Consider the following 27,586-nt stretch of genomic DNA (forward strand, 5'->3'; position numbering starts at 1 on the left):
CTGCCTGCCAGCGTGTGTGCCAGGTCTACTTGCCAACTAGTGCCACCACTCATATCTGTTGTAACAGTAGTGTAAAATTAAAAAAAAAACTTTTTTGACTGTGAAATATCAGTCTGCTAGTGTAATCTAATTGCAGTTGCCTGCCTGCCAGTGTGTGTGCCAGGCCCACTTGCCAACTAGTGCCACCACTCATTTCTGTTGTAACAATAGTGTAAAATTAAAAAAAAAACTTTTTTGATTGTGAAACATCAGTCTGCTAGTTTAATCTAATTGCAGTTGCCTGCCTGCCAGCATGTGTGCCAGGCCCACTTGCTAAGTGCCACCACTCATATCTGTTGTAACAGTAGTGTACATTTTTTTTTAAAAAAACTTTTTTGACTGTGAAACATCAGTCTGCTAGTGTAATCTAATAGCAGTTGCCTGCCAGTGTGTGTGCCAGGCCCACTTGCCAACTAGTGCCACCACTCATATCTGTTGTAACAGTAGTGTAAATTAAAAAAAAAAAAAACTTTTTTGACTGTGAAACATCAGTCTGCTAGTGTAATCTAATAGCAGTTGCCTGCCTGCCAGCATGTGTGCCAGGCCCACTTGCCAACTAGTGCCACCACTCATATCTGCAGTAACAGTAGTGTAAATTTTTTTTAAAAAACTTTTTTGACTGTGAAACATCAGTCTGCTAGTGTAATCTAATTGCAGTTGCCTGCCTGCCAGCGTGTGTGCCAGGCCCACTTGCCAACTAGTGCCACCACTCATATCTGTTGTAACAGTAGTGTAAATTTTTTTAAAAAAAACTTTTTTGACTGTGAAACATCAGTCTGCTAATGTAATCTTATAGCAGTTGCCTGCCTGCCAGCGTGTGTGCCAGGCCCACTTGCCAACTAGTGCCACCACTCATATCTGTTGTAACAGTAGTGTAAATTTAAAAAAAAAAACTTTTTTGACTGTGAAACATCAGTCTGCTAGTGTAATCTAATTGCAGTTGCCTGCCAGCGTGTGTGCCAGGCACACTTGCTAAGTGCCACCACTCATATCTGTTGTAACAGTAGTGTAAATTTTTTAAAAAAAAACTTTTTTGACTGTGAAACATCAGTCTGCTAGTGTAATCTAATAGCAGTTACCTGCCAGCATGTGTGCCAGGCCCACTTGCCAACTAGTGCCACCACTCATATCTGTTGTAACAGTAGTGTACATTTTTAAAAAAAAAAACTTTTTTGACTGTGAAACATCAGTCTGCTAGTGTAATCTAATAGCAGTTGCCTGCCTGCCTGCCAGCGTGTGTGCCAGGCCCACTTGCCAACTAGTGCCACCACTCATATCTGTTGTAACAGCAGTGTAAATTTTGTAAAAAAAACTTTTTTGACTGTGAAACATCAGTCTGCTAGTGTAATCTAATTGCAGTTGCCTGCCTGCCAGCGTGTGTGCCAGGCCCACTTGCCAACTAGTGCCACCATTCATATCTGTTGTAACAGTAGTGTAAATTTAAAAAATAAAAACTTTTTTGACTGTGAAACATCAGTCTGCTAGTGTAATCTAATTGCAGTTGCCTGCCTGCCAGCGTGTATGCCAGGCCCACTTGCCAAATAGTGCCACCACTCATATCTGTTGTAACAGTAGTGTAAATTTTTTTAAAAAAAACTTTTTTGACTGTGAAACATCAGTTTGCTAGTGTAATCTTATAGCAGTTGCCTGCCTGCCAGCGTGTGTGCCAGGCCCACTTGCCAACTAGTGCCACCACTCATATCTGTTGTAACAGTAGTGTAATTTTTTTTAAAAAAACTTTTTTAACTGTGAAACATCAGTCTGCTAGTGTAATCTAATTGCAGTTGCCTGCCTGCCTGCCAGCGTGTGTGCCAGGCCCACTTGCCAACTAGTGCCACCACTCACATCTGTTGTAACAGTAGTGTAAATTTTGTAAAAAAAAAACTTTTTTGACTGTGAAACATTAGTCTGCTAGTGTAATCTAATAGCAGTTGCCTGCCTGACAGCGTGTGTGCCAGGCCCACTTGCCAACTAGTGCCACCACTCATATCTGTTGTAACAGTAGTGTTAACTTTTTTTTAAAAAACTTTTTTGACTGTGAAACATCAGTCTGCTAGTGTAATCGAATTGCAGTTGCCTGTCAGCGTGTGTGCCAGGCCCACTTGCTAAGTGCCACCACTCATATCTGTTGTAACAGTAGTGTAAATTTTTTTAAAAAAAACTTTTTTGACTGTGAAACATCAGTCTGCTAGTGTAATCTTATTGCAGTTGCCTGCCTGCCTGCCAGCGTGTGTGCCAGGCCCACTTGCCAACTAGTGCCACCACTCATATCTGTTGTAACAGTAGTGTAAATTTTTAAAAAAAAAACTTTTTTGACTGTGAAACATCAGTCTGCTAGTGTAATCTTATAGCAGTTGCCTGCCTGCCAGCGTGTGTGCCAGGCCCACTTGCCAACTAGTGCCACCACTCATATCTGTTGTAACAGTAGTGTAAATTTAAAAAAAAAAACTTTTTTGACTGTGAAACATCAGTCTGCTAGTGTAATCTAATTGCAGTTGCCTGCCAGCGTGTGTGCCAGGCACACTTGCTAAGTGCCACCACTCATATCTGTTGTAACAGTAGTGTAAATTTTTTTAAAAAAACTTTTTTGACTGTGAAACATCAGTCTGCTAGTGTAATCTAATAGCAGTTGCCTGCCAGCATGTGTGCCAGGCCCACTTGCCAACTAGTGCCTACACTCATATCTGTTGTAACAGTAGTGTAAATTTAAAAAAAACAAACTTTTTTGACTGTGAAACATCAGTCTGCTAGTGTAATCTAATAGCAGTTGCCTGCCTGCCTGCCAGCGTGTGTGCCAGGCCCACTTGCCAACTAGTGCCACCACTCATATCTGTTGTAACAGCAGTGTAAATTTTGTAAAAAAAACTTTTTTGACTGTGAAACATCAGTCTGCTAGTGTAATCTAATTGCAGTTGCCTGCCTGCCTGCCAGCGTGTGTGCCAGGCCCACTTGCCAACTAGTGCCACCATTCATATCTGTTGTAACAGTAGTGTAAATTTAAAAAATAAAAACTTTTTTGACTGTGAAACATCAGTCTGCTAGTGTAATCTAATTGCAGTTGCCTGCCTGCCAGCGTGTATGCCAGGCCCACTTGCCAACTAGTGCCACCACTCATATCTGTTGTAACAGTAGTGTAAATTTTTTTTAAAAAAACTTTTTTGACTGTGAAACATCAGTTTGCTAGTGTAATCTTATAGCAGTTGCCTGCCTGCCTGCCAGCGTGTGTGCCAGGCCCACTTGCCAACTAGTGCCACCACTCATATCTGTTGTAACAGTAGTGTAAATTTAAAAAAAAAAACTTTTTTGACTGTGAAACATCAGTCTGCTAGTGTAATCTAATAGCAGTTGCCTGCCTGCCTGCCTGCCAGCGTGTGTGCCAGGCCCACTTGCCAACTAGTGCCACCACTCATATCTGTTGTAACAGCAGTGTAAATTTTGTAAAAAAAACTTTTTTGACTGTGAAACATCAGTCTGCTAGTGTAATCTAATTGCAGTTGCCTGCCAGCGTGTGTGCCAGGCACACTTGCTAAGTGCCACCACTCATATCTGTTGTAACAGTAGTGTAAATTTTTTAAAAAAAAACTTTTTTGACTGTGAAACATCAGTCTGCTAGTGTAATCTAATAGCAGTTGCCTGCCAGCATGTGTGCCAGGCCCACTTGCCAACTAGTGCCACCACTCATATCTGTTGTAACAGTAGTGTAAATTTAAAAAAAAACAACTTTTTTGACTGTGAAACATCAGTCTGCTAGTGTAATCTAATAGCAGTTGCCTGCCTGCCTGCCTGCCAGCGTGTGTGCCAGGCCCACTTGCCAACTAGTGCCACCACTCATATCTGTTGTAACAGCAGTGTAAATTTTGTAAAAAAAACTTTTTTGACTGTGAAACATCAGTCTGCTAGTGTAATCTAATTGCAGTTGCCTGCCTGCCAGCGTGTGTGCCAGGCCCACTTGCCAACTAGTGCCACCATTCATATCTGTTGTAACAGTAGTGTAAATTTAAAAAATAAAAACTTTTTTGACTGTGAAACATCAGTCTGCTAGTGTAATCTAATTGCAGTTGCCTGCCTGCCAGCGTGTATGCCAGGCCCACTTGCCAACTAGTGCCACCACTCATATCTGTTGTAACAGTAGTGTAAATTTTTTTTAAAAAAACTTTTTTGACTGTGAAACATCAGTTTGCTAGTGTAATCTTATAGCAGTTGCCTGCCTGCCAGCGTGTGTGCCAGGCCCACTTGCCAACTAGTGCCACCACTCATATCTGTTGTAACAGTAGTGTAATTTTTTTTTAAAAAAACTTTTTTAACTGTGAAACATCAGTCTGCTAGTGTAATCTAATTGCAGTTGCCTGCCTGCCTGCCAGCGTGTGTGCCAGGCCCACTTGCTAAGTGCCACCACTCATATCTGTTGTAACAGTAGTGTAAAACAATTTTTAAAAAACTTTTTTGACTGTGAAACATCAGTCTGCTAGTGTAATCTAATTGCAGTTGCCTGCCTGCCAGCGTGTGTGCCAGGCCCACTTGCCAACTAGTGCCACCACTCACATCTGTTGTAACAGTAGTGTAAATTTTGTAAAAAAAAAACTTTTTTGACTGTGAAACATTAGTCTGCTAGTGTAATCTAATAGCAGTTGCCTGCCTGACAGCGTGTGTGCCAGGCCCACTTGCCAACTAGTGCCACCACTCATATCTGTTGTAACAGTAGTGTTAACTTTTTTTTAAAAAACTTTTTTGACTGTGAAACATCAGTCTGCTAGTGTAATCGAATTGCAGTTGCCTGTCAGCGTGTGTGCCAGGCCCACTTGCTAAGTGCCACCACTCATATCTGTTGTAATAGTAGTGTAAATTTTTTAAAAAAAAACTTTTTTGACTGTGAAACATCAGTCTGCTAGTGTAATCTTATAGCAGTTGCCTGCCTGCCAGCGTGTGTGCCAGGCCCACTTGCCAACTAGTGCCACCACTCATATCTGTTGTAACAGTAGTGTAAATTTTTTAAAAAAAAACTTTTTTGACTGTGAAACATCAGTCTGCTAGTGTAATCTTATAGCAGTTGCCTGCCTGCCAGCGTGTGTGCCAGGCCCACTTGCCAACTAGTGCCACCACTCATATCTGTTGTAACAGTAGTGTAAATTTAAAAAAAAAAAACTTTTTTGACTGTGAAACATCAGTCTGCTAGTGTAATCTAATTGCAGTTGCCTGCCAGCGTGTGTGCCAGGCACACTTGCTAAGTGCCACCACTCATATCTGTTGTAACAGTAGTGTAAATTTTTAAAAAAAAAACTTTTTTGACTGTGAAACATCAGTCTGCTAGTGTAATCTAATAGCAGTTGCCTGCCAGCATGTGTGCCAGGCCCACTTGCCAACTAGTGCCACCACTCATATCTGTTGTAACAGTAGTGTAAATTTAAAAAAAAAAAACTTTTTTGACTGTGAAACATCAGTCTGCTAGTGTAATCTAATAGCAGTTGCCTGCCTGCCTGCCAGCGTGTGTGCCAGGCCCACTTGCCAACTAGTGCCACCACTCATATCTGTTGTAACAGCAGTGTAAATTTTGTAAAAAAAACTTTTTTGACTGTGAAACATCAGTCTGCTAGTGTAATCTAATTGCAGTTGCCTGCCTGCCTGCCAGCGTGTGTGCCAGGCCCACTTGCCAACTAGTGCCACCATTCATATCTGTTGTAACAGTAGTGTAAATTTAAAAAATAAAAACTTTTTTGACTGTGAAACATCAGTCTGCTAGTGTAATCTAATTGCAGTTGCCTGCCTGCCAGCGTGTATGCCAGGCCCACTTGCCAACTAGTGCCACCACTCATATCTGTTGTAACAGTAGTGTAAATTTTTTTTAAAAAAACTTTTTTGACTGTGAAACATCAGTTTGCTAGTGTAATCTTATAGCAGTTGCCTGCCTGCCAGCGTGTGTGCCAGGCCCACTTGCCAACTAGTGCCACCACTCATATCTGTTGTAACAGTAGTGTAATTTTTTTTTAAAAAAACTTTTTTAACTGTGAAACATCAGTCTGCTAGTGTAATCTAATTGCAGTTGCCTGCCTGCCTGCCAGCGTGTGTGCCAGGCCCACTTGCTAAGTGCCACCACTCATATCTGTTGTAACAGTAGTGTAAAACAATTTTTAAAAAACTTTTTTGACTGTGAAACATCAGTCTGCTAGTGTAATCTAATTGCAGTTGCCTGCCTGCCAGCGTGTGTGCCAGGCCCACTTGCCAACTAGTGCCACCACTCATATCTGTTGTAACAGTAGTGTTAACTTTTTTTTAAAAAACTTTTTTGACTGTGAAACATCAGTCTGCTAGTGTAATCGAATTGCAGTTGCCTGTCAGCGTGTGTGCCAGGCCCACTTGCTAAGTGCCACCACTCATATCTGTTGTAACAGTAGTGTATATTTTTAAAAAAAAAACTTTTTTGACTGTGAAACATCAGTCTGCTAGTGTAATCTAATAGCAGTTGCCTGCCTCCCAGCGTGTGTGCCAGGCCCACTTGCCAACTAGTGCCACCACTCATATCTGTTGTAACAGTAGTGTACATTTTTAAAAAAAAAACTTTTTGACTGTGAAACATCAGTCTGCTAGTGTAATCTAATTGCAGTTGCCTGCCTGCCAGCGTGTGTGCCAGGCCCACTTGCCAACTAGTGCCACCACTCATATCTGTTGTAACAGTAGTGTAAATTTTTTAAAAAAAAACTTTTTTGACTGTGAAACATCAGTCTGCTAGTGTAATCTAATTGCAGTTGCTTGCCTCCCAGCGTGTGTGCCAGGCCCACTTGCTAAGTGCCACCACTCATATCTGTTGTAACAGTAGTGTAAATTTAAAAAAAAAAAACTTTTTTGACTATGAAACATCAGTCTGCTAGTGTAATCTAATTGCAGTTGCCTGCCTGCCAGCGTGTGTGCCAGGCCCACTTGCCAACTAGTGCCACCACTCATATCTGTTGTAACAGTAGTGTAAATTTAAAAAAAAAAACTTTTTTGACTGTGAAACATCAGTCTGCTAGTGTAATCTAATAGCATTTGCCTGCCTGCCAGCGTGTGTGCCAGGCCCACTTGCTAAGTGCCACCACTCATATCTGTTGTAACAGTAGTGTAAATATAAAAAAAAAACAGTTTTGACTGTGAAACATCAGTCTGCTATTGTAATCTAATTGCAGTTGCCTGCCTGCCAGCGTGTGTGCCAGGCCCACTTGCCAACTAGTGCCACCACTAATATCTGTTGTAACAGTAGTGTAAATTAAACAAAAAACTAACTTTTTTGACTGTGAAACATCAGTCTGCTAGTGTAATCTAATAGCAGTTGCCTGCCTGCCTGTCAGTGTGTGTGCCAGGCTCACAGCGTATACTGTGCACACTTGCCCAGTGGCACCACTCATAACTTGTTTAATAGTAGTGTAAGTGAACATTTAAAAAAAAAATAACTTTTTGGACTGTGAAACATCAGTCTGCTTTTTTGTGTCAGGCTCACAGCGTATACTGTGCCCACTTGCCCAGTGCCACCACTCATATCTTGTTTAATAGTAGTGTAAGTGTACATTTTAAAAAAAAATGACAGGCAGAGGCAGGCCACCCCGCAGGTGCCGTCGTGGTCGTGGTGCTGTGATTCCCTTTGGCCGTAGAATAATGCCCAGTGTTCAGAGGCCACGTCCCATGAACTCGAAAAGTTCTGAGGAGGACATAGTTGACTTTTTAACACAGGACATCCAATCTTCTATAGCTTCCGCTCCGAACCTTGACGCACCATCCTCCTCCAGCTTATCTTCGGGCACCTCTCAAGTTACCACCACTCACCCGCCTGCCGCCACCACCAACACTAGCACCACAGCCACTTCACTTGATGTGTCAGAGGAGTTTTTATACACATCAGTTGGAAGAAATGAGTGATGCGCAACCATCATTGACAGAGGATGTAGATAACAGTGATATGTCTCAGTCAGGCAGCATTACAGACATGGACGTACGGTGTGATGATGATGATGTTGTACCCGCTGCTGCTTCCTTTGTTGATTTGTCAGATACAAGTGAAGCGGTTGATGATGACGATGCATCTGTGGATGTCACGTGGGTGCCCGCTAGAAGAGAAGAAGAACAGGGGGAAAGTTCAGATGGGGAGACAGAGAGGAGGAGGAGGAGACGAGTTGGAAGCATGAGGAGGTCGTCGCAAGGAGCTAGTGGCAAAGTCAGACAGCATGCATCGGCACCCGGGGTCATCCAGACAGCACGCCAATCAACGCATGCTGTTGCCACCACCGGAATGCCGTCATCGCAGAGCTCAGCAGTGTGGCATTTTTTTTGTGTGTATGACTCTGACAACAGCGATGCCATTTGCAACCTGTGCCAAAAGAAACTGAGTCGTGGGAAGTCCAACATCCACCTAGGTACAACTGCTTTGCGAAGGCACATGATCGCACATCACAAACGCCTATGGGATCAACACATGAGTAGAAGCAGCACACAAACTCAAAGCCGCCATCCTCCTCCTGGTCCAGCATCTTCAGCGACGTCAACCACTGCTGTCCTCCTTGCCCCCTCTCAACCATCCGCCACTCTGTCTCTCTTCCAGAGCAGTTCCTGCTCATCTGCCCATCAGGTGTCTGTCAAGGACATGTTTGAGCGTAAGAAGCCAATGTCACAAAGTCACCCCTTGCCCGGCGTCTGACAGCTGGCTTGTCTGAACTCTTAGCCCGCCAGCTTTTACCATACAAGCTGGTGGAGTCTAAGGCGTTCAAAAAAATTTTAGCTATTGGGACACCGCAGTGGAAGGCACCCAGCCGAAATTTCTTTGCACAAAAGGCAATCCCCAACCTGTGCTCGATTGTGCGAAAGGAAGTAATGGCATGTCTGGCACACAGTGTTGGGGCAAGGGTCCATATGACCACTGATAGCTGGTCTGCAAAGCATGGTCAGGGCAGGTATATCACCTACACTGCGCATTGGGTAAACCTGCTGATGGCTGCCAAGCATGGAATGCGTGGCTCTGCAGAGGAGGAGTTGGTTACACCGCCACGACTTGCAGGCAGGCCTGCTGCCACCTCCTCTACTCCTCCTACTCCATCCTCTTCCATAACCTCCTCGGTTGAGTCCTCTTCTGCTGCTGTGTCTTGCTCCACATCAACAGCACCCCCCCAGCTCCGCAGGTACTATTCCACATCCCGGATACGGCAGTGTCACGCCGCCTTGGGGTTGACTTGCCTGAAAGCAGAGAGTCACACCGGACCAGCACTCAAGACCGCCCTGAATGCACAGGTGGATCAGTGGCTCACTCCGCACCAACCGGAGATCGGCAAAGTGGTTTCTGACAATGGAAGTAATTTGGTGGCGGCATTGAAATTGGGCAAGTTGACACATGTGCCGTGCATGGCACATGTGTGTAATCTGATCGTACAACGCTTTGTGCATAAGTACCCAGGCTTACAGGATGTCCTGAAGCAGGCCAGGAAGGTGTGTGGCCATTTGAGGCGTTCCTACACGGCCATGGCGCACTTTTCCAATATCCAGCGGCGAAACAACATGCCAGTGAGGCGCTTGATTTGCGACAGCCCGACACATTGGAATTCAACAATCCTATTGTTCGACCCCCTGCTCCAACAAGAAAAAGCTGTTAACGAGTATTTGTATGACCGGGGTGCTAGGACAGCCTCTGGAGAGCTGGGAATTTTTTTGCCTGTAGGCTCATGCGTCCTTTTGAGGAGGTGACAAACCTAGTCAGTCGCACTGAAGGCACCATCAGCGACATCATACCATTTGTTTTCTTCCTGGAGCGTGCCCTGCGAAGAGTGCTGGATCAAGCCGTAGATGAGCGTGAAGAGGAAGAGTTGTGGTCACCATCACCACCAGAAACAGCCTTATCAGCATCGCCTGCTGGACCTGCGGCAATGCTGGAAGAGGATTGTGAGGAAGAGGAGTCAGAGGAGGAATGTGGCTTTGAGGAGGAGGAGGAAGACCAACCACAACAGGCATCTCAGGTGCTCGTTGTCACCTATCTGGTACCCGTGGTGTTGTACGTGGCTGGGGGGAAGAAGATACCTTCAGTGACATCACTGAGGACGAGGAACGGGACATGACTAGCTCAGCATCCAACCTTGTGCAAATGGGGTCTTTCATGCTGTCGTGCCTGTTGAGGGACCCTCGTATAAAAAAGCTGAAGGAGAATGACCTGTACTGGGTGTCCACGCTACTAGACCCCCGGTATAAGCATAAAGTGCCAGAAATGTTACCGAATTACAACAAGTCGGAAAGGATGCAGCATTTCCAAAATAAATTAAAAAGTATACTTTACACAGCGTATAAGGGTGATGTCACAGCACAACGTGAATCTAACAGGGGAAGAGCTGAAAGTAATCCTCCGACTCCCACGACCACGCCGGCAAGGACAGGACGCTTTACAGACGTGTTGCTGATGGAGGACATGCGGAGCTTTTTAACTCCTATGCATCGCCACAGCCCTTCGGGGTCCACCCTCAGAGAACGACTCGACCGACAGGTAGCAGACTACCTCGCCTTAACTGCAGATCTCGACACTCTGAGGAGCGATGAACCCCTTGACTACTGGGTGTGCAGGCTTGACCTGTGGCCTGAGCTATCCGAATTTGCAATAGAACTTCTGGCCTGCCCCGCTTCAAGTGTCCTGTCAGAAAGGACCTTCAGTGCAGCAGGAGGTATTGTCACTGAGAAGAGAAGTCGCCTAGGTCAAAAAAGTCTAGATTACCTCACCTTTATTAAGATGAATGAGGGATGGATCCCGAAGGGACTGACATTGGGCGATACATTAGAGTAAAAAAGGCCTGATGACATGAGCTGCCTTGGGCTAAAAATGGTCCACATGCTGCTGTATTTTATCTTCAAATGCCGGATGACTTGCGTGACTTATCCGCCACCAACTAGGGTTCAAGCCGCAATGTTTTAGGGCACTTTCTGCCTGGGAAACAAACATCAATTTTTCTGGCTGCTACTACAGCAGCGGCTGCAACAATACCTAATTTTTCAGGCATGTGTACATGCCAAATTTTTTTGGCCTCTGGTGCTGCACTGTGGCTTCAAAAACAAAACAAAAAAAAGACACTTAACAGGATTAAACTGATAGGAATAGTACACCACTCCTATCTGGTGGCACATTAGATTGCACGCGCAGTGCCCCAAATTTGAAGTAGGAGGATCGACCAAGCATCTTTTTCCATCTCCCGGTTCCTAAAATCCATGCCATATACACATCCCCTGATAGGGGACAACGCAGTGGAAGGTACCCGGCCGAAATTTCTTTGCACAAAAGGCAATCCCCAACCTGTACTCGATTGTGCAAAAGGAAGTAACCTTACCATGGGTCCCAGACCACACGTCTTGTAATTCTCTGTCTGGGAAATTATATCTATCAAATCTATCTATTTATCTGTCAAATCTATCTAACTATCAATCATATCTATCAAATGTATATTGCATCTATTGATCTATGTAATCTATGTATCTATCTATCAAATCTATCTATCTCATGGCCGGACGGTTTTGTGACAGCCACTTGTGATTCTGCCAAATGTCTGTCGGCTAAAAGTCCGGCCACGATTGCACGCGCAGTGCCCCAAATTTGAAGTAGGAGGACCGACCAAGCATCTTTTTCCATCTCCCGGTTCCTAAAATCCATGCCATATACACCTCCCCCGATAGGGGGAGTAACAGGTATTAAACTGATCAGAATAGTACTACTTAACACACCACTCATATCTGGTGCCACAGTAGATTGCACGCGCAGTGCCCCAAATTTGAAGTAGGAGGACCGACTAAGCATCTTTTTCCATCTCCCGGTTCCTAAAATCCATGCCATATACACATCCCCTGGCACCGCAACTGCCTCTGGGAACCTTACCATAGGTCCCAGCCCGCACATCTTGTAATTCTCTGTCTGGGAAATTATATATCTATCAAATCTATCTATCAAATCTATTTATCGTATCTATCAAATGTATATTGCATCTATTGATCTATCTATCTAATCTATGTATCTATGTATCTATGTATCTATCTATCTATCTATCTATCTATCTATCTATCTTGTGGTTGTGCAAATGGACTGTTTGCGGTTGTTTGCGGTGCGTTAAACGGGGAGTTTGGTCTGTCACTGTGAAGCGGGTGTAACCCTTACACTACCTGATTGATACAACATCATACCTGATGTTTTAAAGCACGTTATTCCAAACAATTTAGGAATGTTAGGTGATTTATGCCCTTTATGGCTTAAAACCAGACTCTGCATCCACTATGTAATTTTCCATGGGAGTTTTGCCATGGATCCCCCTCCGGCATGCCACAGTCCAGGTGTTAGTCCCCTTGAAACAACTTTTCCATCACTATTGTGGCCAGAAAGAGTCCCTGTGGGTTTTAAAATTCGGCTGCCTATTGAAGTCAATGGCGGTTTGCCCAGTTTGCCCGTTCACGAACAGTTGCGGAAGTTCGAGTCCGCCGTTCGCGAACGGAAAATTTTAAGTTCGCAACATCACTATTGGTTGTGTGGGTGGTGGGTTCTACTGTTGGGGGGTTGTTTGTATTTTTTTTCAGGTAAAAGAGCTGATTTCTTTGGAGCAATGCCCCGCAAAAGGCCCTTTTAAGGGCTATTGGTAGTTTAGTTTAGGCTAGGGTTTTTTTTATTTTGGGGGGCTTTTTTAATTTTGATAGGGCTATCAGATTATGTGTAATTAGTTTAAATATCTGATAATTTCTTTTTTTATTTTCTGTAATTTAGTGGGGTTTTTTTTGTAATTTAGGTAATTGTATTTAATTTAGGTAATTTATTTAATTGTAGTGTAAGGTTAGGTGTTAGTGTAAGGTTACATTTATTTTACAGGTAAATTTGTATTTATTTTAGCTAGGTAGTTAGTAAATAGTTAATAACTATTTAGAAACTATTCTACCTAGTTAAAATAAATACAAACTTGTCTGTAAAATAAAAATAAACCCTAAACTAGCTACAATGTAACTATTAGTTATATTGTAGCTAGCTTAGGGTTTATTTTATAGGTAAGTATTTAGTTTCAAATAGGAATAATTTAGGTAATGATAGTAGGTTTTATTTAAATTTATTTTAATTATATTTAAGTTAGGTAGTGTTAGGGTTAGACTTAGGTTTAGGGGTAAATAAATTTAGTATAGTGGCGGCGACATTGGGTACGGCAGATTAGGAGCTAATAAATGTAGGTAGGTGGCGGTGATGTTAGGGGCGGCAGATTAGGGGTTAATAATATTTAACTAGTGTTTGCAATGCGGAGTGCGGCGGTTTAGGGGTTAATATGTTTATTATAGTGGCTGCGATGTCCGGAGCGGCAGATTAGGGGTTAATAATTTTATTTTAGTGTTTGCGATGTGGGAGGGCCTCGGTTTAAGGGTTAATAGGTAGTTTATGGGTGTTAGTGTACTTTTAAACACTTTAGTTATGAGTTTTATGCTACAGCTTTGTAGCGTAAAACTCATAACTACTGACTTTAGATTGCGTTACGAATTTGCAGGATAGGCTGTACCGCTCACTTTTTGGCCTCCCAGAAAAAGCTTGTAATATCAGCGTTATGGAAGTCCCACTGAAAAAAGACTTTACGCAAATTGCATAAGTTAATTTGCGTTAAGGCCAAAAAAGTGTGCAGTGCCCCTAAACGTGCAAGACTTGTAATACCAGCGGTAGTGAAAAAGCAGCGTTATGAGCCTTTACCCACATCGCAATCTACCTAATAAATGTATTAACCCCTAATCCGCCATTCACCAACATCGCAATCTACCTAATAAATGTATTAACCCCTAATCCGCCATTCACCCACATCGCAATCTACCTAATAAAAGTATTAACCCCTAATCCGCCATTCACCCACATCGCAATCTACCTAATAAAAGTATTAACCCCTAAATCCGCCAACCTCAACATCGCAAACGATATTAGTGAAAAAGCAGCGTTATGAGCCTTCACCCACATCGCAATCTACCTAATAAATGTATTAACCCCTAATCCGCCATTCACCAACATCACAATCTACCTAATAAATGTATTAACCCCTAATCCGCCATTCACCCACATCGCAATCTACCTAATAAAAGTATTAACCCCTAAATCCGCCAACCTCAACATCGCAAACGACCTAATAAATGTATTAACCCCTAAACTGCCAAACCCCCACATCGCAAAGTAACTAATTAACTTATTAACCTCTAACTAGACTTCTCGCCAACCTGGATGGACATGGATGTCCGGAATTCAGGAACCGTGAGTAGATATTCTGGGGTTAGTGTTAGTTTGTTTTTGTTTTTTTTGGGTGTTTTTTTTTTTTAGATTAGGGATGGGCACTTGGAAAAGAGCTGAATGTCCTTTTAAGGGCAGTAAAAAAAGAGCTGAATGCCCTTTTAAGGGCAATGCCCATACAAATGCCCCTTTAGGGGCAATGGGTAGTTTAGGATTTTTTAGAGTTAGATTTTTTTTATTTTGGGGGTTGGTTGGGTTGTGGGTTTTACTGTTGGGGGGACTTTGTATTTTTTTACAGGTAAAAGAGCTGTTTAACTTAGGGCAATGTCCTACAAAAGGCCCTTTTAAGGGCTATTGATAATTTATTGTAGGTTAGGGGGTGTTTTTATTTTGGAGGGGGCTTTTTTATTTTTATAGGGCTATTAGATTAGGTGTAATTGTTTTTATTTTTTATCATTTTGTTTATTATTTTATTCTAAGCTTAGTGTTTTTTATTTTTCGTAATTTAGTTTTTATCTTTTTTGTAATTTTAGATTTTTTATTTTTTTTCATAGTGTTAGGTTTTTTTAAATTTGTAATTTAGGTTTTTAATTGGTAGCATTTTTTTATTTTATTAGAATAGTTATTTTAGGTTAATTTATAGTTTAATGTTAGGTTTATTTTTATTTCACAGGTAAGTCTTTATTCATTTTAAGATAGTTATATTGTAATTTTAATTTAAAGTTAGGGGGGTGTTAGGTTTAGAACTAGAAGTCTTTCTAAAATCTATTGTGGCAACAACAAAATATTTCAAACCTCTGACAACATCCAAAGAATGTAAAGATTTTTCAGCATCATTTTTAGGTTTAGGACAACAACAATTTCCCTGTTAATGTTGTTATAATTAACAACCTTTGGCAAAACTGCTTTATCTTGATGAAAAAAAAAATCTAATAATTCTGAAACTCTTTTAGCAGAAGAGATGGCTAACAAAAAAAAAACATTTTCCAAGAAAGTAGTTTAATGTCTAAAGAATGCATAGGGGCCTATCCATCAAGCTCCGAATGGAGCTTGATGACTTGTGTTTCTGGCGAGCCTGCAGGCTCGCCAGAAATAGCAGTTATGTAGTAGCAGTCTAAAGACCGCTGCTCCATAACCCTGTCCGCCTGCTCTGATGAGGCGGACAGGAATCGACGGAATTCAACCCGATCGAGTACGATCGGGTTGATTGACACCCCCCTGCTGGCCGCGAGTCTGCAGGGGGCGGCGTTGCACCAGCAGCTCTTGTGAGCTGCTGGTGCAATGCTGAATACAGAGAGCGTATTGCTCTCCGCATTCAGCGAGGTCTTGCGGTCCTGATCGGATTAGGTCCGCAAGACTTATGATACATAAGCCTCATAGGCTCAAGTGGCCTGTAAAGACTGTAACACTAGATTGAAACTCCATGGAGGAGAAATAGATTTAATAACAGGTTTTATTCTAGACAAAGCCTGAACAAAACAATGAATGTCTGGAAGATGAGTAATCTTTCGGTGAAACATAACAGAAAGAGCAGAAATCTGTCCTTTAAAAGTACTGGCAGAAAAGTCCTTATCTAAACCATCTTGAAGAAACAGAAAAATTCTAGGAATTCTAAATGTATGCCAAGAAAAATTATGAGTGGAACACCAGGAGATATAAATTTTCCAAACATTATAATAAATTATCCTGGAAACAGGTTTTCTTGCTTGTATCATAGTATTAATTACAGAGTCTGAAAAACCTCTGTGACTGAGAACTAGGCGTTCAATCTCCATGCCATTAATTTCAGAGATTTTAAGTACTGATGAAAGAAGGGACCTTGAGACAGAAGTTCTGGTCTTAGAGGAAGATGCCATGGTGGGTAGCTGGACATCGAACTAGATCTGCATACCAGATCCTGAGAGGCCACTCAGGGGCTATCAGAAGTACAGATGATTGTTCCATCTTGATCTTTGAAATCACTCTGGGTAGTAGAACTACAGGAGGAAATATATAAGCATACTGGACAGACCAAGGGACTGCTAGAGCATTCATCATTACTGCTTGAGGATCCCTTGACCTTGCAAGGTATCTTGGAAGTTTCTTGTTCAGACGAGAGCCAATAAGATCTGAACGATTTGTAAGAATGCATCCTGATGGAGAGACCATTCCCCCGAGTGTAATGACTGATGGCTGAGATAATCTGCCTCCCAATTGTCCACACCTGGAATGTGAATCACAGTGATGAGACAGAAATTGGTCTCTGCCCAAGAAAGTATCTGAGATACTTCTTTCATGGCTAGGTAACTTTGAGTTCCCCCTTGATGATTGACATATGCCACTGTTGGGATATTGTCTGTTTGAAAACGAAGGAAAAATGTGTTCTTCAGTAGAGCCCAAGCTTGAAGAGCACAGAGTTCTAACATATTTATTGGAATCTTTGTTTCCTGAATATTCCAGGGGACCCCCATATTAAGGGACCCCCATACTGAATATTCAGGGACCCCCATACTGCTCCCCAACCTGTAAGACTTGTATCTGTTGTAATCACAGACCAGGTAGGGCAAACAAAGGAGGTCCCCTGAAGAAATTGATGGTCTAGCCACCATGTCAGAGAAAAACGAGTGTTGGGATCTAAGAATATTAGTTGTGATATTCGAGTATAATCCTTACACCATTGTCACAGCATGCAAAGTTCAAGAGGCCTCATATGAAAACGAGCAAAGGAGATCACGTCCGATGCTGCAATCATTAGGCCTAACACCTCCATGCACATAAACAATGAAGGGTATGATAGAGACTGAAGGTTCAGATAAGCTGAAACTAACTTTGTCTCTTTTCTGTCAGGGACAGAGTCATGGACACTGAATCTATTTGGAATCCCAAATAAGTGAGCCTTTGTCTGAGGAATCAAGAAACTTTTTAAAAAATTGATCATCCAACCATGATTTTGAAGGCACAACAACAGTTGATTCGTGTGAGATTCTGCTAAATGAAAAGATTAAGCTAGAACCAAGATATTGTCTAAATAAGGAAACACCACAATACCCTGCTCTCTGATTACAGATAGAAGGGCACCAAGAACCTTTGAAAATATTCTTGGTGCTGTTGCTAGGCCAAATGGAAGAGCAACAAACTGAAAATGCTTTTCTAGAAAAGAGAATCTCAGAAATTGAAAATGGTCTGGATCATTAGGGATGTGAAGATAAGTATCCTGTAAGTCTATTGTGGACATATAATGACCTTGCTGAACAAAAGGTAGAATAGTCCTTATAGTTTCCATCTTGAAAGTTGGAATTCTTACGGCTAGATTTAGAGTTTTGTCGGTAACGACCCGCGTAGCTAACGCTGGCTTTTTTCTGGCCGCACCTTTAAAATAACTCTGGTACTGAGAGTCCACAGAATGGCTGCGTTAGGCTCCAAAAAAGGAGCGTACAGCATATTTAACGCAACTGCAACTCTCGATACCAGAGTTGCTTACGGACGCGGCCAGCCTCAAAAACGTGCTTGTGCACGATTCCCCCATGCACCATTGTTTCCTATGGGGAAACACTTCCTACGTCTGCACCTAACACTCTAACATGTACCCCGAGTCTAAACACCCCTAACCTTACACTTATTAACCCCTATTCTGCCGCCCCCCGCTATCGCTGACCCCTGTATATTATTTTTAACCCCTAATCTGCTGCTCCGTAAACCGCCGCTACTTACATTATCCCTATGTACCCCTAATCTGCTGCCCCTAACACCGCCGACCCCTATATTATATTTATTAACCCCTAATCTGCCCCCCACAACGTCGCCTCCACCTGCCTACACTTATTAACCCCTAATCTGCTGAGCGGACCGCACCGCTATTATTATAAAGTTATTAACCCCTAATCCGCCTCACTAACCCTATAATAAATAGTATTAACCCCTAATCTGCCCTCCCTAACATCGCCGACACCTAACTTCAATTATTAACCCCTAATCTGCCGACTGGAGCTCACCGCTATTCTAATAAATGTATTAACCCCTAAATCTAAGTCTAACCCTAACACTAACACCCCCCTAAGTTAAATATAATTTTAATCTAACGAAATTAATTAACTCTTCTTAAATAAATTATTCCTATTTAAAGCTAAATACTTACCTGTAAAATAAATCCTAATATAGCTACAATATAAATTATAATTATATTATAGCTATTTTAGGATTAATATTTATTTTACAGGTAACTTTGTATTTATTTTAACCAGGTACAATAGCTATTAAATAGTTAAGAACTATTTAATAGCTAAAATAGTTAAAATAATTACAAATTTACCTGTAAAATAAATCCTAACCTAAGTTACAATTAAACCTAACACTACACTATCAATAAATTAATTAAATAAAATACCTATAATTATCTACAATTAAACCTAACACTACACTATCAATAAATAAATTAAATACAATTCCTACAAATAAATACAATTAAATAAACTAACTAAAGTACAAAAAATAAAAAAGAACTAAGTTACAAAAAATAAAAAAATATTTACAAACATTAGAAATATATTACAACAATTTTAAACTAATTACACCTACTCTAAGCCCCCTAATAAAATAACAAAGCCCCCCAAAATAAAATGCCCTACCCTATTCTAAATTACTAAAATTCAAAGCTCTTTTACCTTACCAGCCCTGAACAGGGCCCTTTGCGGGGCATGCCCCAAGAAGTTCAGCTCTTTTGCCTGTAAAAAAAAACATACAATACCCCCCCCCAACATTACAACCCACCACCCACATACCCCTAATCTAACCCAACCCCCCCTTAAATAAACCTAACACTAAGCCCCTGAAGATCTCCCTACCTTGAATCGTCTTCACCCAGCCGAGCCAAATTCTTCATCCAAGCTGAGCAAGAAGAGGTCCTCCATCCGATCAGCCAATCGGATTGAACTTGATTCTGATTGGCTGATTCCATCAGCCAATCAGAATATTCCTACCTTAATTCCGATTGGCTAATAGAATCATTCGTCGTTCAGTCGTCGGCCAGGATGGATGTTCCGCGTCGGAGGTCTTCAGGATGCTGCCGCTCCGCTCCGGATGGATGACGATAGAAGATGCCTCTTGGATGAAGACTTCAATCGGATGGAAGACCTCTTCTGCCCCGCTTGGATGAAGACTTCTACCGGATGGAGGACCTCTTCTTGCTCCGCTTGGATGAAGAATTTGGCTCGGCTGGGTGAAGACGACTCAAGGTAGGGAGATCTTCAGGGGCTTAGTGTTAGGTTTATTTAAGGGGGGTTTGGGTTAGATTAGGGGTATGTGGGTGGTGGGTTGTAATGTTGGGGGGGGGGGTATTGTATGTTTTTTTTTACAGGCAAAAGAGCTGAACTTCTTGGGGCATGCCCCGCAAAGGGCCCTGTTCAGGGCTGGTAAGGTAAAAGAGCTTTGAACTTTAGTAATTTAGAATAGGGTAGGGCATTTTTTTATTTTGGGGGGCTTTGTTATTTTATTAGGGGGCTTAGAGTAGGTGTAATTAGTTTAAAATTGTTGTAATATATTTCTAATGTTTGTAAATATTTTTTTATTTTTTGTAACTTAGTTCTTTTTTATTTTTTGTACTTTAGTTAGTTTATTTAATTGTATTTATTTGTAGGAATTGTATTTAATTTATTTATTGATAGTGTAGTGTTAGGTTTAATTGTAGATAATTATAGGTATTTTATTTAATTAATTTATTGATAGTGTAGTGTTAGGTTTAATTGTAACTTAGGTTAGGATTTATTTTACAGGTAAATTTGTAATTATTTTAACTATTTTAGCTATTAAATAGTTCTTAACTATTTAATAGCTATTGTACCTGGTTAAAATAAATAAAAAGTTACCTGTAAAATAAATATTAATCCTAAAATAGCTATAATATAATTATAATTTATATTGTAGCTATATTAGGATTTATTTTACAGGTAAGTATTTAGCTTTAAATAGGAATAATTTATATAATAAGAGTTAATTAATTTCGTTAGATTAAAATTATATTTAATTTAGGGGGGTGTTAGTGTTAGGGTTAGACTTAGCTTTAGGGGTTAATACATTTATTAGAATAGCGGTGAGCTCCAGTCGGCAGATTAGGGGTTAATAATTGAAGTTAGGTGTCGGCGATGTTAGGGAGGGCAGATTAGGGGTTAATACTATTTATTATAGGGTTAGTGAGGCGGATTAGGGGTTAATAACTTTATTATAGTAGCGGTGCGGTCCGCTCGGCAGATTAGGGGTTAATAAGTGTAGGCAGGTGGAGGCGACGTTGAGGGGGGAAGATTAGGGGTTAATAAATATGATATAGGGGTCGGCGGTGTTAGGGGCAGCAGATTAGGGGTACATAGCTATAATGTAGGTGGCGGCTCTTTGCGGTCGGCAGATTAGGGGTTAATTATTGTAGGTAGCTGGCTGCGACGTTGTGGGGGGCAGGTTAGGGGTTAATAAATATAATATAGGGGTCGGCGGTGTTAGGGGCAGCAGATTAGGGGTACATAAGTATAACGTAGGTGGCGGTCGGCAGATTAGGGGTTAAAAAAATGTAATCGAGTGTAGGCGATGTGGGGGGACCTCGGTTTAGGGGTAAATAGGTAGATTATGGGTGTTAGTGTACTTTAGGGCACAGTAGTTAAGAGCTTTATGAACCGGCGTTAGCCCAGAAAGCTCTTAACTACTGACTTTTTTCTGCGGCTGGAGTTTTGTCGTTAGAATTCTAACGCTCACTTCAGACACGACTCTAAATACCGGAGTTAGAAAGATCCCATTGAAAAGATAGGATACGCAATTGACGTAAGGGGATCTGCGGTATGGAAAAGTCGCGGCTGAAAAGTGAGCGTTAGACCCTTTTTTGAATGACTCCAAATACCGGCGGTAGCCTAAAACCAGCGTTAGGAGCCTCTAACGCTGGTTTTCACGGCTACCGCCAAACTCCAAATCTAGGCCTTAGAAATTTGTTTAGTGTTTTCAGATCCAAGCTTGGTCTGAAGGAATTATCCTTCTTTGGTACAATGAATAGATTTGAGTAAACACCCTTTCCTTGTTCTTGTAGTTGAACTGGGACAATCACTCCCATTAGATGTGAGACACATGTTAGAAAAGCCTCAGCTTTTAATGGATAAATAAAACTATCCCCTTGGGAGTTTGATTTTGAAATCAATTTGATATCCCTGAGAGATTATATTCTAGATCCAGGGATTTTGGACAGATTCTGACCAAATTTTCTTGAAAAGTTTTAATCTGCCCCCTACCAGAAGAACTGGGTTGGGGGCCGTGCCTTCATGCTGTTTTTTGGACAGGATTAGGTTTTTTGAATTGTTTAGATTTATTCCAATTTGAAGAAGGTCTCCAGGCAGGTAGAGCCAGGGGCTTTTGGAGAGCAGGAAGGCTTCTGATCTTTGTTTTGAAAAGAACGAAAACTATTTGGAGCCTTTAACTTCCCTTTAGATCTATAGTCTTGAGGCAAAAAGACTGACTTACCTCCAGTAATAGAAGAAATAATTGAATCTAATTGTGAACCAAACAGATTCTTACCCTGAAAAGAAAGAGATAGTAATCTCATCTTGGAAACCATATCAGCATTCCAGGATTTAAGCCATAAGGCTCTTCTAGAAAGAATAGCTAAAGACATAGATTTAATGTTAATTTTGACAATGTCAAATACTGCATCACATATAAAAAGACTTGCTTCTTGTAGTAAATGAATCACATTACAGCATTCAAGATCTGAAGAAAATTGCTGAGCAAGATTAGAAAGCCGAAAAGTAGAGGCAGCGGCTACATCAGCAATAGATATAGCTGGCTTAAGAACATAACCAGTATTTAAATAAGCCCTTCTCAAAAAAGATTCAAGTTTCCTATCTAAAGGATCTTTGAAAGAAGTACTATCTTCTAACGGAATCGTAGTACGTTTAGCTATAGAAGAAATAGCCCCATCTACCTTAGAGATAGTTTCCCATAGCTCTAGATTAGCAACAGGTAAAGGACACAACTTCTTAAACCTAGAATAAGGATTAAAAGAAGTACCAGGTTTAGACCATTTTTAGAGATAATATTAGAAACTGCATGAGGAAAAGGAAATATCTCTGGAATAACAATGTTAGACTTAAAAAAGGAATTTAACTTGTTACAAGGTATATCCTCAGAAGGTTAAATACTCCTAAAAACACTTGCAAAAAGAGCTTTAAGTATAATAATCTTAAGTAGGTAAACATAAAGCCCCCTTTTAATATGGAGGCGCTAAGAGATGTAGAGAGCATCTATTAAAAGCCAAAATCATGTGCGAAATCGCAGCAAAAAAGCGCGCAAAAAAACGGCACGAAAATTACGTCATGGGGCGGGTTTAAAAAAGATTCTATTCGGCAGCGAGCTTGACAGATTTCAAGTGACTAAGTAAGGTAAGCATCAAGGTTTAAGAACGCATGTACTCAAATATTAAAACAAAAAAACCTTAGCGCATAGCAGCGGAATATAAATCCTCAAAAACAATTTAGCAAATACAGGTATACCCCGCTCATACAGCGGGTTAGGGACCGGAGCCCCACTGTAAAGTGAAAACAGCCTTAAAGTGAAACAAGGCAGTTTTAGCTTTCTTTTCAGTGTTTAAAATCTTAAAAACATGTTTGAACTAACATATATTAGGGGTTCAATAGTGCTACGTTTAGTTTAACACTAGTACAGCAAGTATTCAATTAGTATTCAATAAATACTGTACCTGTAAAATAGTGACAATTACTGTAGTAAAATTTGCCAGACTATAGCACTGAGACACAGATTGCACTGCAATGCAGTTAACAGAGTGAACTAAGCATAACAAAATGGTGCCAGTCACGTTTCTCGCAATCTCACAATGATTTACAGCACTGTTTCAAAATCCTTGGAGGTTAAACTTCAGCTCCACAAAGCGCTGTATTAGCGAATCGCTGTAAAGTGAAGCGCTGTAAAGTGAGGTATACCTGTATGTCTTTTAAGCAGAGAAAAAACAATAAAGTCTCTGGTCTGCAATATATGATAATAAAGCAATAAAAGTTCTTATAAAAGTGCCCAAATTAGTCAGGAGGGCCTTAGTAAAAAAATTATATTTACCGTAATAAAGCAGACACTTGTCTACAAATTCAGACATGGCTAAACCAGTGCTGAAACATATCAGCAGAGGTACAGATATAAGAGTATGTAGAACCATAAAGGGATGCAGAAGATGAATCCCTGCGACCGGTTTACAGATAGCCCAATAAAGGTTTTAAACAGAGGTAGAACATGATAACCTTAGGCAAAACTCCCTTAATGTCCCTCTGACAAGCATTGTAACTCTGAGGGGAAAAAAACGGACTTCAATATACACTGAAGCACATATCATTGAAGCAAATCATACTTTAACCACCTCCAAAAGAGGCAAAGTTTCAACTGAGATATGAGTGAGGTGGGTGGGGTATTTATAGGCTTTGAGGTTTAGGAAACTTTGCCTCCTCCTGGTAGGAATGTATATCCCATATGTAACAAATCATGGACTCTCGACAACTATATGAAAGAAATATGTATATAAGCATATACATGTATATTTATTGGGAACACACAGTTACCATAACCGCAATGTAAAGGCACTTTTCAGTGCCGGTTTTTTTCAGACACCCCACTCCCCCCAGCTTTACCCCAAAATACTGCCTAGTGCAGTAATTCTATAAAAAATAAATAAAGATGCTGTTATCTTTATTTTTTAATAAAATATGCTACACAGTATTTTGGGGCACATTTATAAAATTAACCAGTGATGTGATCTCTGGTTAATTTTATAGGCACTAACTGCTACCGCGAGCTTGCGGTAGCAATAACCAGCCTCTTGTAATTGCTGGTTAATTATTGCACGCCCGCAAACGAGCAAATTTGCCCATTTGCGGGCTTGTAATAATTTAGTGCTCCACTTCTAATCTAGCCCTAAACATCTTAAAGTAGGCTGTCTCTTTAAGGATTTTTTTTTTTTTAGGCACTTTCACGGGAGAATTGGGAGGACACATATACATTGGAATTTAACACTTTAATGACACTTCACTTTTTTCATGCAAGAAAAAAATCAACATGCTTAAATGCTGTTTTTTAATTTGAGTGTTAAACATTTTTTGGAGTACAGTGCCCCTTTAAGCACTATTCTACATAAATAATGCTTTTCATAAAACACTGGTTTATTTATATGTCTCCATTTGCCCACAGCAGAAGTGACCTGGAACATGGTTTCCCCAGACTTTTCAACAGGTGTATCCCTGAACTGCTCTTGATTTGCAAAACCTGTAAAAAAAACACTAGTAAAATTACATTGTGAAACGAGTGCAAAGCATTTCTCTTGCAATGCAGGGCTTAATAGGTGATATAAACACCCTTTTAAGTATCATCTCACTAATATTTGTAATGACAGCTGACTTGTAATGGCGAATTTGCCTGTTTGCGGGCGCACAATAAATTAGCGCTCCACTTGTAATCTGGCCCTAAAGTTTTGCCTAAATTATTTAATCAGCAGGAGAACTAACAAATGTGTATGTGAATTGAATGGTTCTATTTTTAATTAATAACCTGCTGTATTATTAGCACAATAACTGTGATATTTAATCTCAGCTGCCACATTGGTTTTTTACTGATTTTGGAAATATCAGTTGTTACCTTTATGTTAATAGGATTTTTGGAATGAGAAGGGAAGACATTATTGTGTGCTTGTGTGGGAATTATTATTAAATGAATAAGGTTTTTTTTAAAACCAATGTGTGTCATTTATTTATTATCTGAGTTATACCAATTTGATGTGATTTCTAATTCTTGGTCAACCTTTCAGTAATAATCTGTGCATGCATTCACACAGCAAATACAGAAGATGACGCAGTTGGGAAGGGACAATGATAAAGCTAAGGGAGAAGGGTTTGGTACATTTGGTCAAATTAGAAATAAACATCTTGACAAAAAGGGTCAAGAGAAAGTTACACTTAAAATTGAAACAGCTTGACACAGCTGGCTGCATTATGCAAAAGAGATGCACATTAGAAACAAGAAACAAGCCTGGGAGAGCTGAGATGAACATATTATGTGACTGTAATTGCTTACTAGTTTATAGGGCCATTAAATACTTCTTGTGAGGGACTAGCACTTTTTCTTTTACACAAAATCAAGACGTATGTTTTGTCCCTATGAGTGTTAGCCTGGCAACGATATCACTAGGAGAAAAATATCTGCCATAGTCATTGATAATGAGGGAAAATATGGTAGCACCAACGTTTAATTCAGCTGAAAACATTTTCCTAGGAACACAACAGTCAGTCAGTCATTTTCTGTAGGAAAAGCTGCACGTTCCTATAAAGCTGCACGTTCCTATAAAGCTGAACGTTCCTATAAAGCTGCACGTTCCAATAAAGCTGCACTTACTTCATCATCCAGAGAGGGAGCTCTCTCTATTATAACTTTGGGTATTGCTCTCCCATTGCAGTCTTTTTTCTCTGTTCCCTCTTCAGAGAGTTCCTGTTTTGAATGAGTCTTTTTCTTCTCTGTGTCATTGTTCTGTAGAGATGGAGCACTTGATTTCTGTAAGACAGAATGTCAGGGACACTATTATTTTTCTTTTTAATTGTTTTTATTTGAAAGAAGAAAACATACATAACTCTTATAGATGGCACAATAACAACAAGCATATTACATTAGATTCATATCAGCTTCTAACATCTAATTATTAAAGGGACAGTAAAGTCAAAATTTTAACTTTCAGATTTATTTCAGGTATCAAAATATGCAATTCTGAGGCTCCAGCTCCTACTGAGCATGTGTTCGTATATACGTATATGCAGGGGTGGAAACATATCACTATGATTTACTAGTAAGGGGTTAAAAGCCACTAGCCCAGAGGGAAAAAGTTAGTAGTCGACTCAAAGTTAAAGATAGGAAAAAGTAGTCTGCTGCAATTTCTAAGTCGTCCGGGACCACTGAATCACTGGAAATGTCAAGCCCTGCGTATATGAATCTTTAATTGGATTATGGATGTCACATGATATAGGGTATAGAAAAATGAAGGGAAACTTTGACATTTGTCAGTTGTTATTACGTTGTCTTTTTATTATGTGTTTTTTTATTCTCTGGGTGTCTGTTGTTAGTTAAACTAGGTCCCATTAGTACATTGCTGCACTGAAACTGACTTTAACTTTGTGTTTAACCATGTTTCAGGGTTAAACATATACTGAAACAATGATGTAATATTAAAGGGACAGTCTAGTCCAAAATAAACTTTCATGATTCAGAGAAAGGGGCCTATTTATCAAAGGTCTTGCGGACCTGATCCGACAGTGCGGATCAGGTCCGCAAGACCTCGCTGAATGCGGAGAGCAATACGCTCTCCGTATTTAGCATTGCACCAGCAGCTCACAAGAGCTGCTGGTGCAACACCGCCCCCTGCAGACTCGCGGCCAATGGGCCGCCAGCAGGAGGTGTCAATCAACCTGATCGTACTTCATCGGGTTGATTTCCGGCGATTCCTGTCTGCCTCATCTGAGCAGGCGGATAGGGTTATAGAGCAGCGGTCTTTAGACCGCTGCTTCATAACTGCTGTTTCTGGCGAGTCTGAAGACTCGCCAGAAACATGGGCCCACAAGCTCCGTTCGGAGCTTGATAAATGAGCCCCAGAGAATGTAATTTTAAACAATTTTCCAATTTACTTTTATCACTAATTTTGCTTTGTTCTCTTGATATTCTTAGTTAAAAGCTAAACCTAGGAGGTTCATATGTTAATTTCTAAGCCCTTGAAGGCCGCCTCTTCTCTCAGGGCATTTTGACAGTTTTTCATTCAAACAATAAAAATTCTGGTGTAGACTGTCCCTTTAAAATGCCTAAAGTTGTTAAAGTATGGTTTCAACCTTATTAGAAATAAGAAATGCATAGGAAATGTCTACTGCTTCAATGATAATTAGAGCACTTTTATATCCCTTTATTCTAAAACCAAATTCTGCACATAAAATCGTGAGACAAAAATCTGTGTGGTCAAAGCAGTCCTGATCAGATGGCACAATCGGTCTTTTTGCTTTGCATCCTGTGCCAGTAATACAAGAAGCGATGGCTGGCAGCTCTTAAAGTACTCTCACTTTATGATGAAAAAGAATTCCCACAATGATGCATAAAATGTAAGGTGCTGGGATTCAGCAGGAAGCGACATAGACTGCACTATTTCAAATCATCTGTCAGGAATGTTACACTTCCTATTTTAGCAAGTAGAAGGCAGAACTTCTAAAGAAGTTTACCATAGGGTGAGCAATGAGTCAGGAAGGGAATTCCTCTAGGATAGTGAAGCTGTTACTAAGAAAAACTGAGGCTGTACCTAATACTGATCAACTG

The 27,586-nt window shown here is 40.6% G+C and overlaps 1 protein-coding gene across 7 annotated transcripts in view; it reads right to left on the reverse strand.

The window, feature by feature from the left end:
• Positions 1-27,586, reverse strand: part of SCN4A (sodium voltage-gated channel alpha subunit 4) — a 360,773-nt gene that overhangs the window by 139,827 nt on the left and 193,360 nt on the right. For all 7 annotated transcript variants that reach the window (XM_053699718.1, XM_053699730.1, XM_053699721.1 and 4 more), the window contains one exon: positions 25,637-25,792. In XM_053699718.1, coding sequence (XP_053555693.1) covers positions 25,637-25,792 — 156 coding nt within the window. The remainder of the gene's footprint in view (positions 1-25,636; positions 25,793-27,586) is intronic.

The sequence above is a fragment of the Bombina bombina genome, chromosome 1, assembly GCF_027579735.1.
Source record: "Bombina bombina isolate aBomBom1 chromosome 1, aBomBom1.pri, whole genome shotgun sequence".
NCBI lineage: Eukaryota > Metazoa > Chordata > Amphibia > Anura > Bombinatoridae > Bombina > Bombina bombina.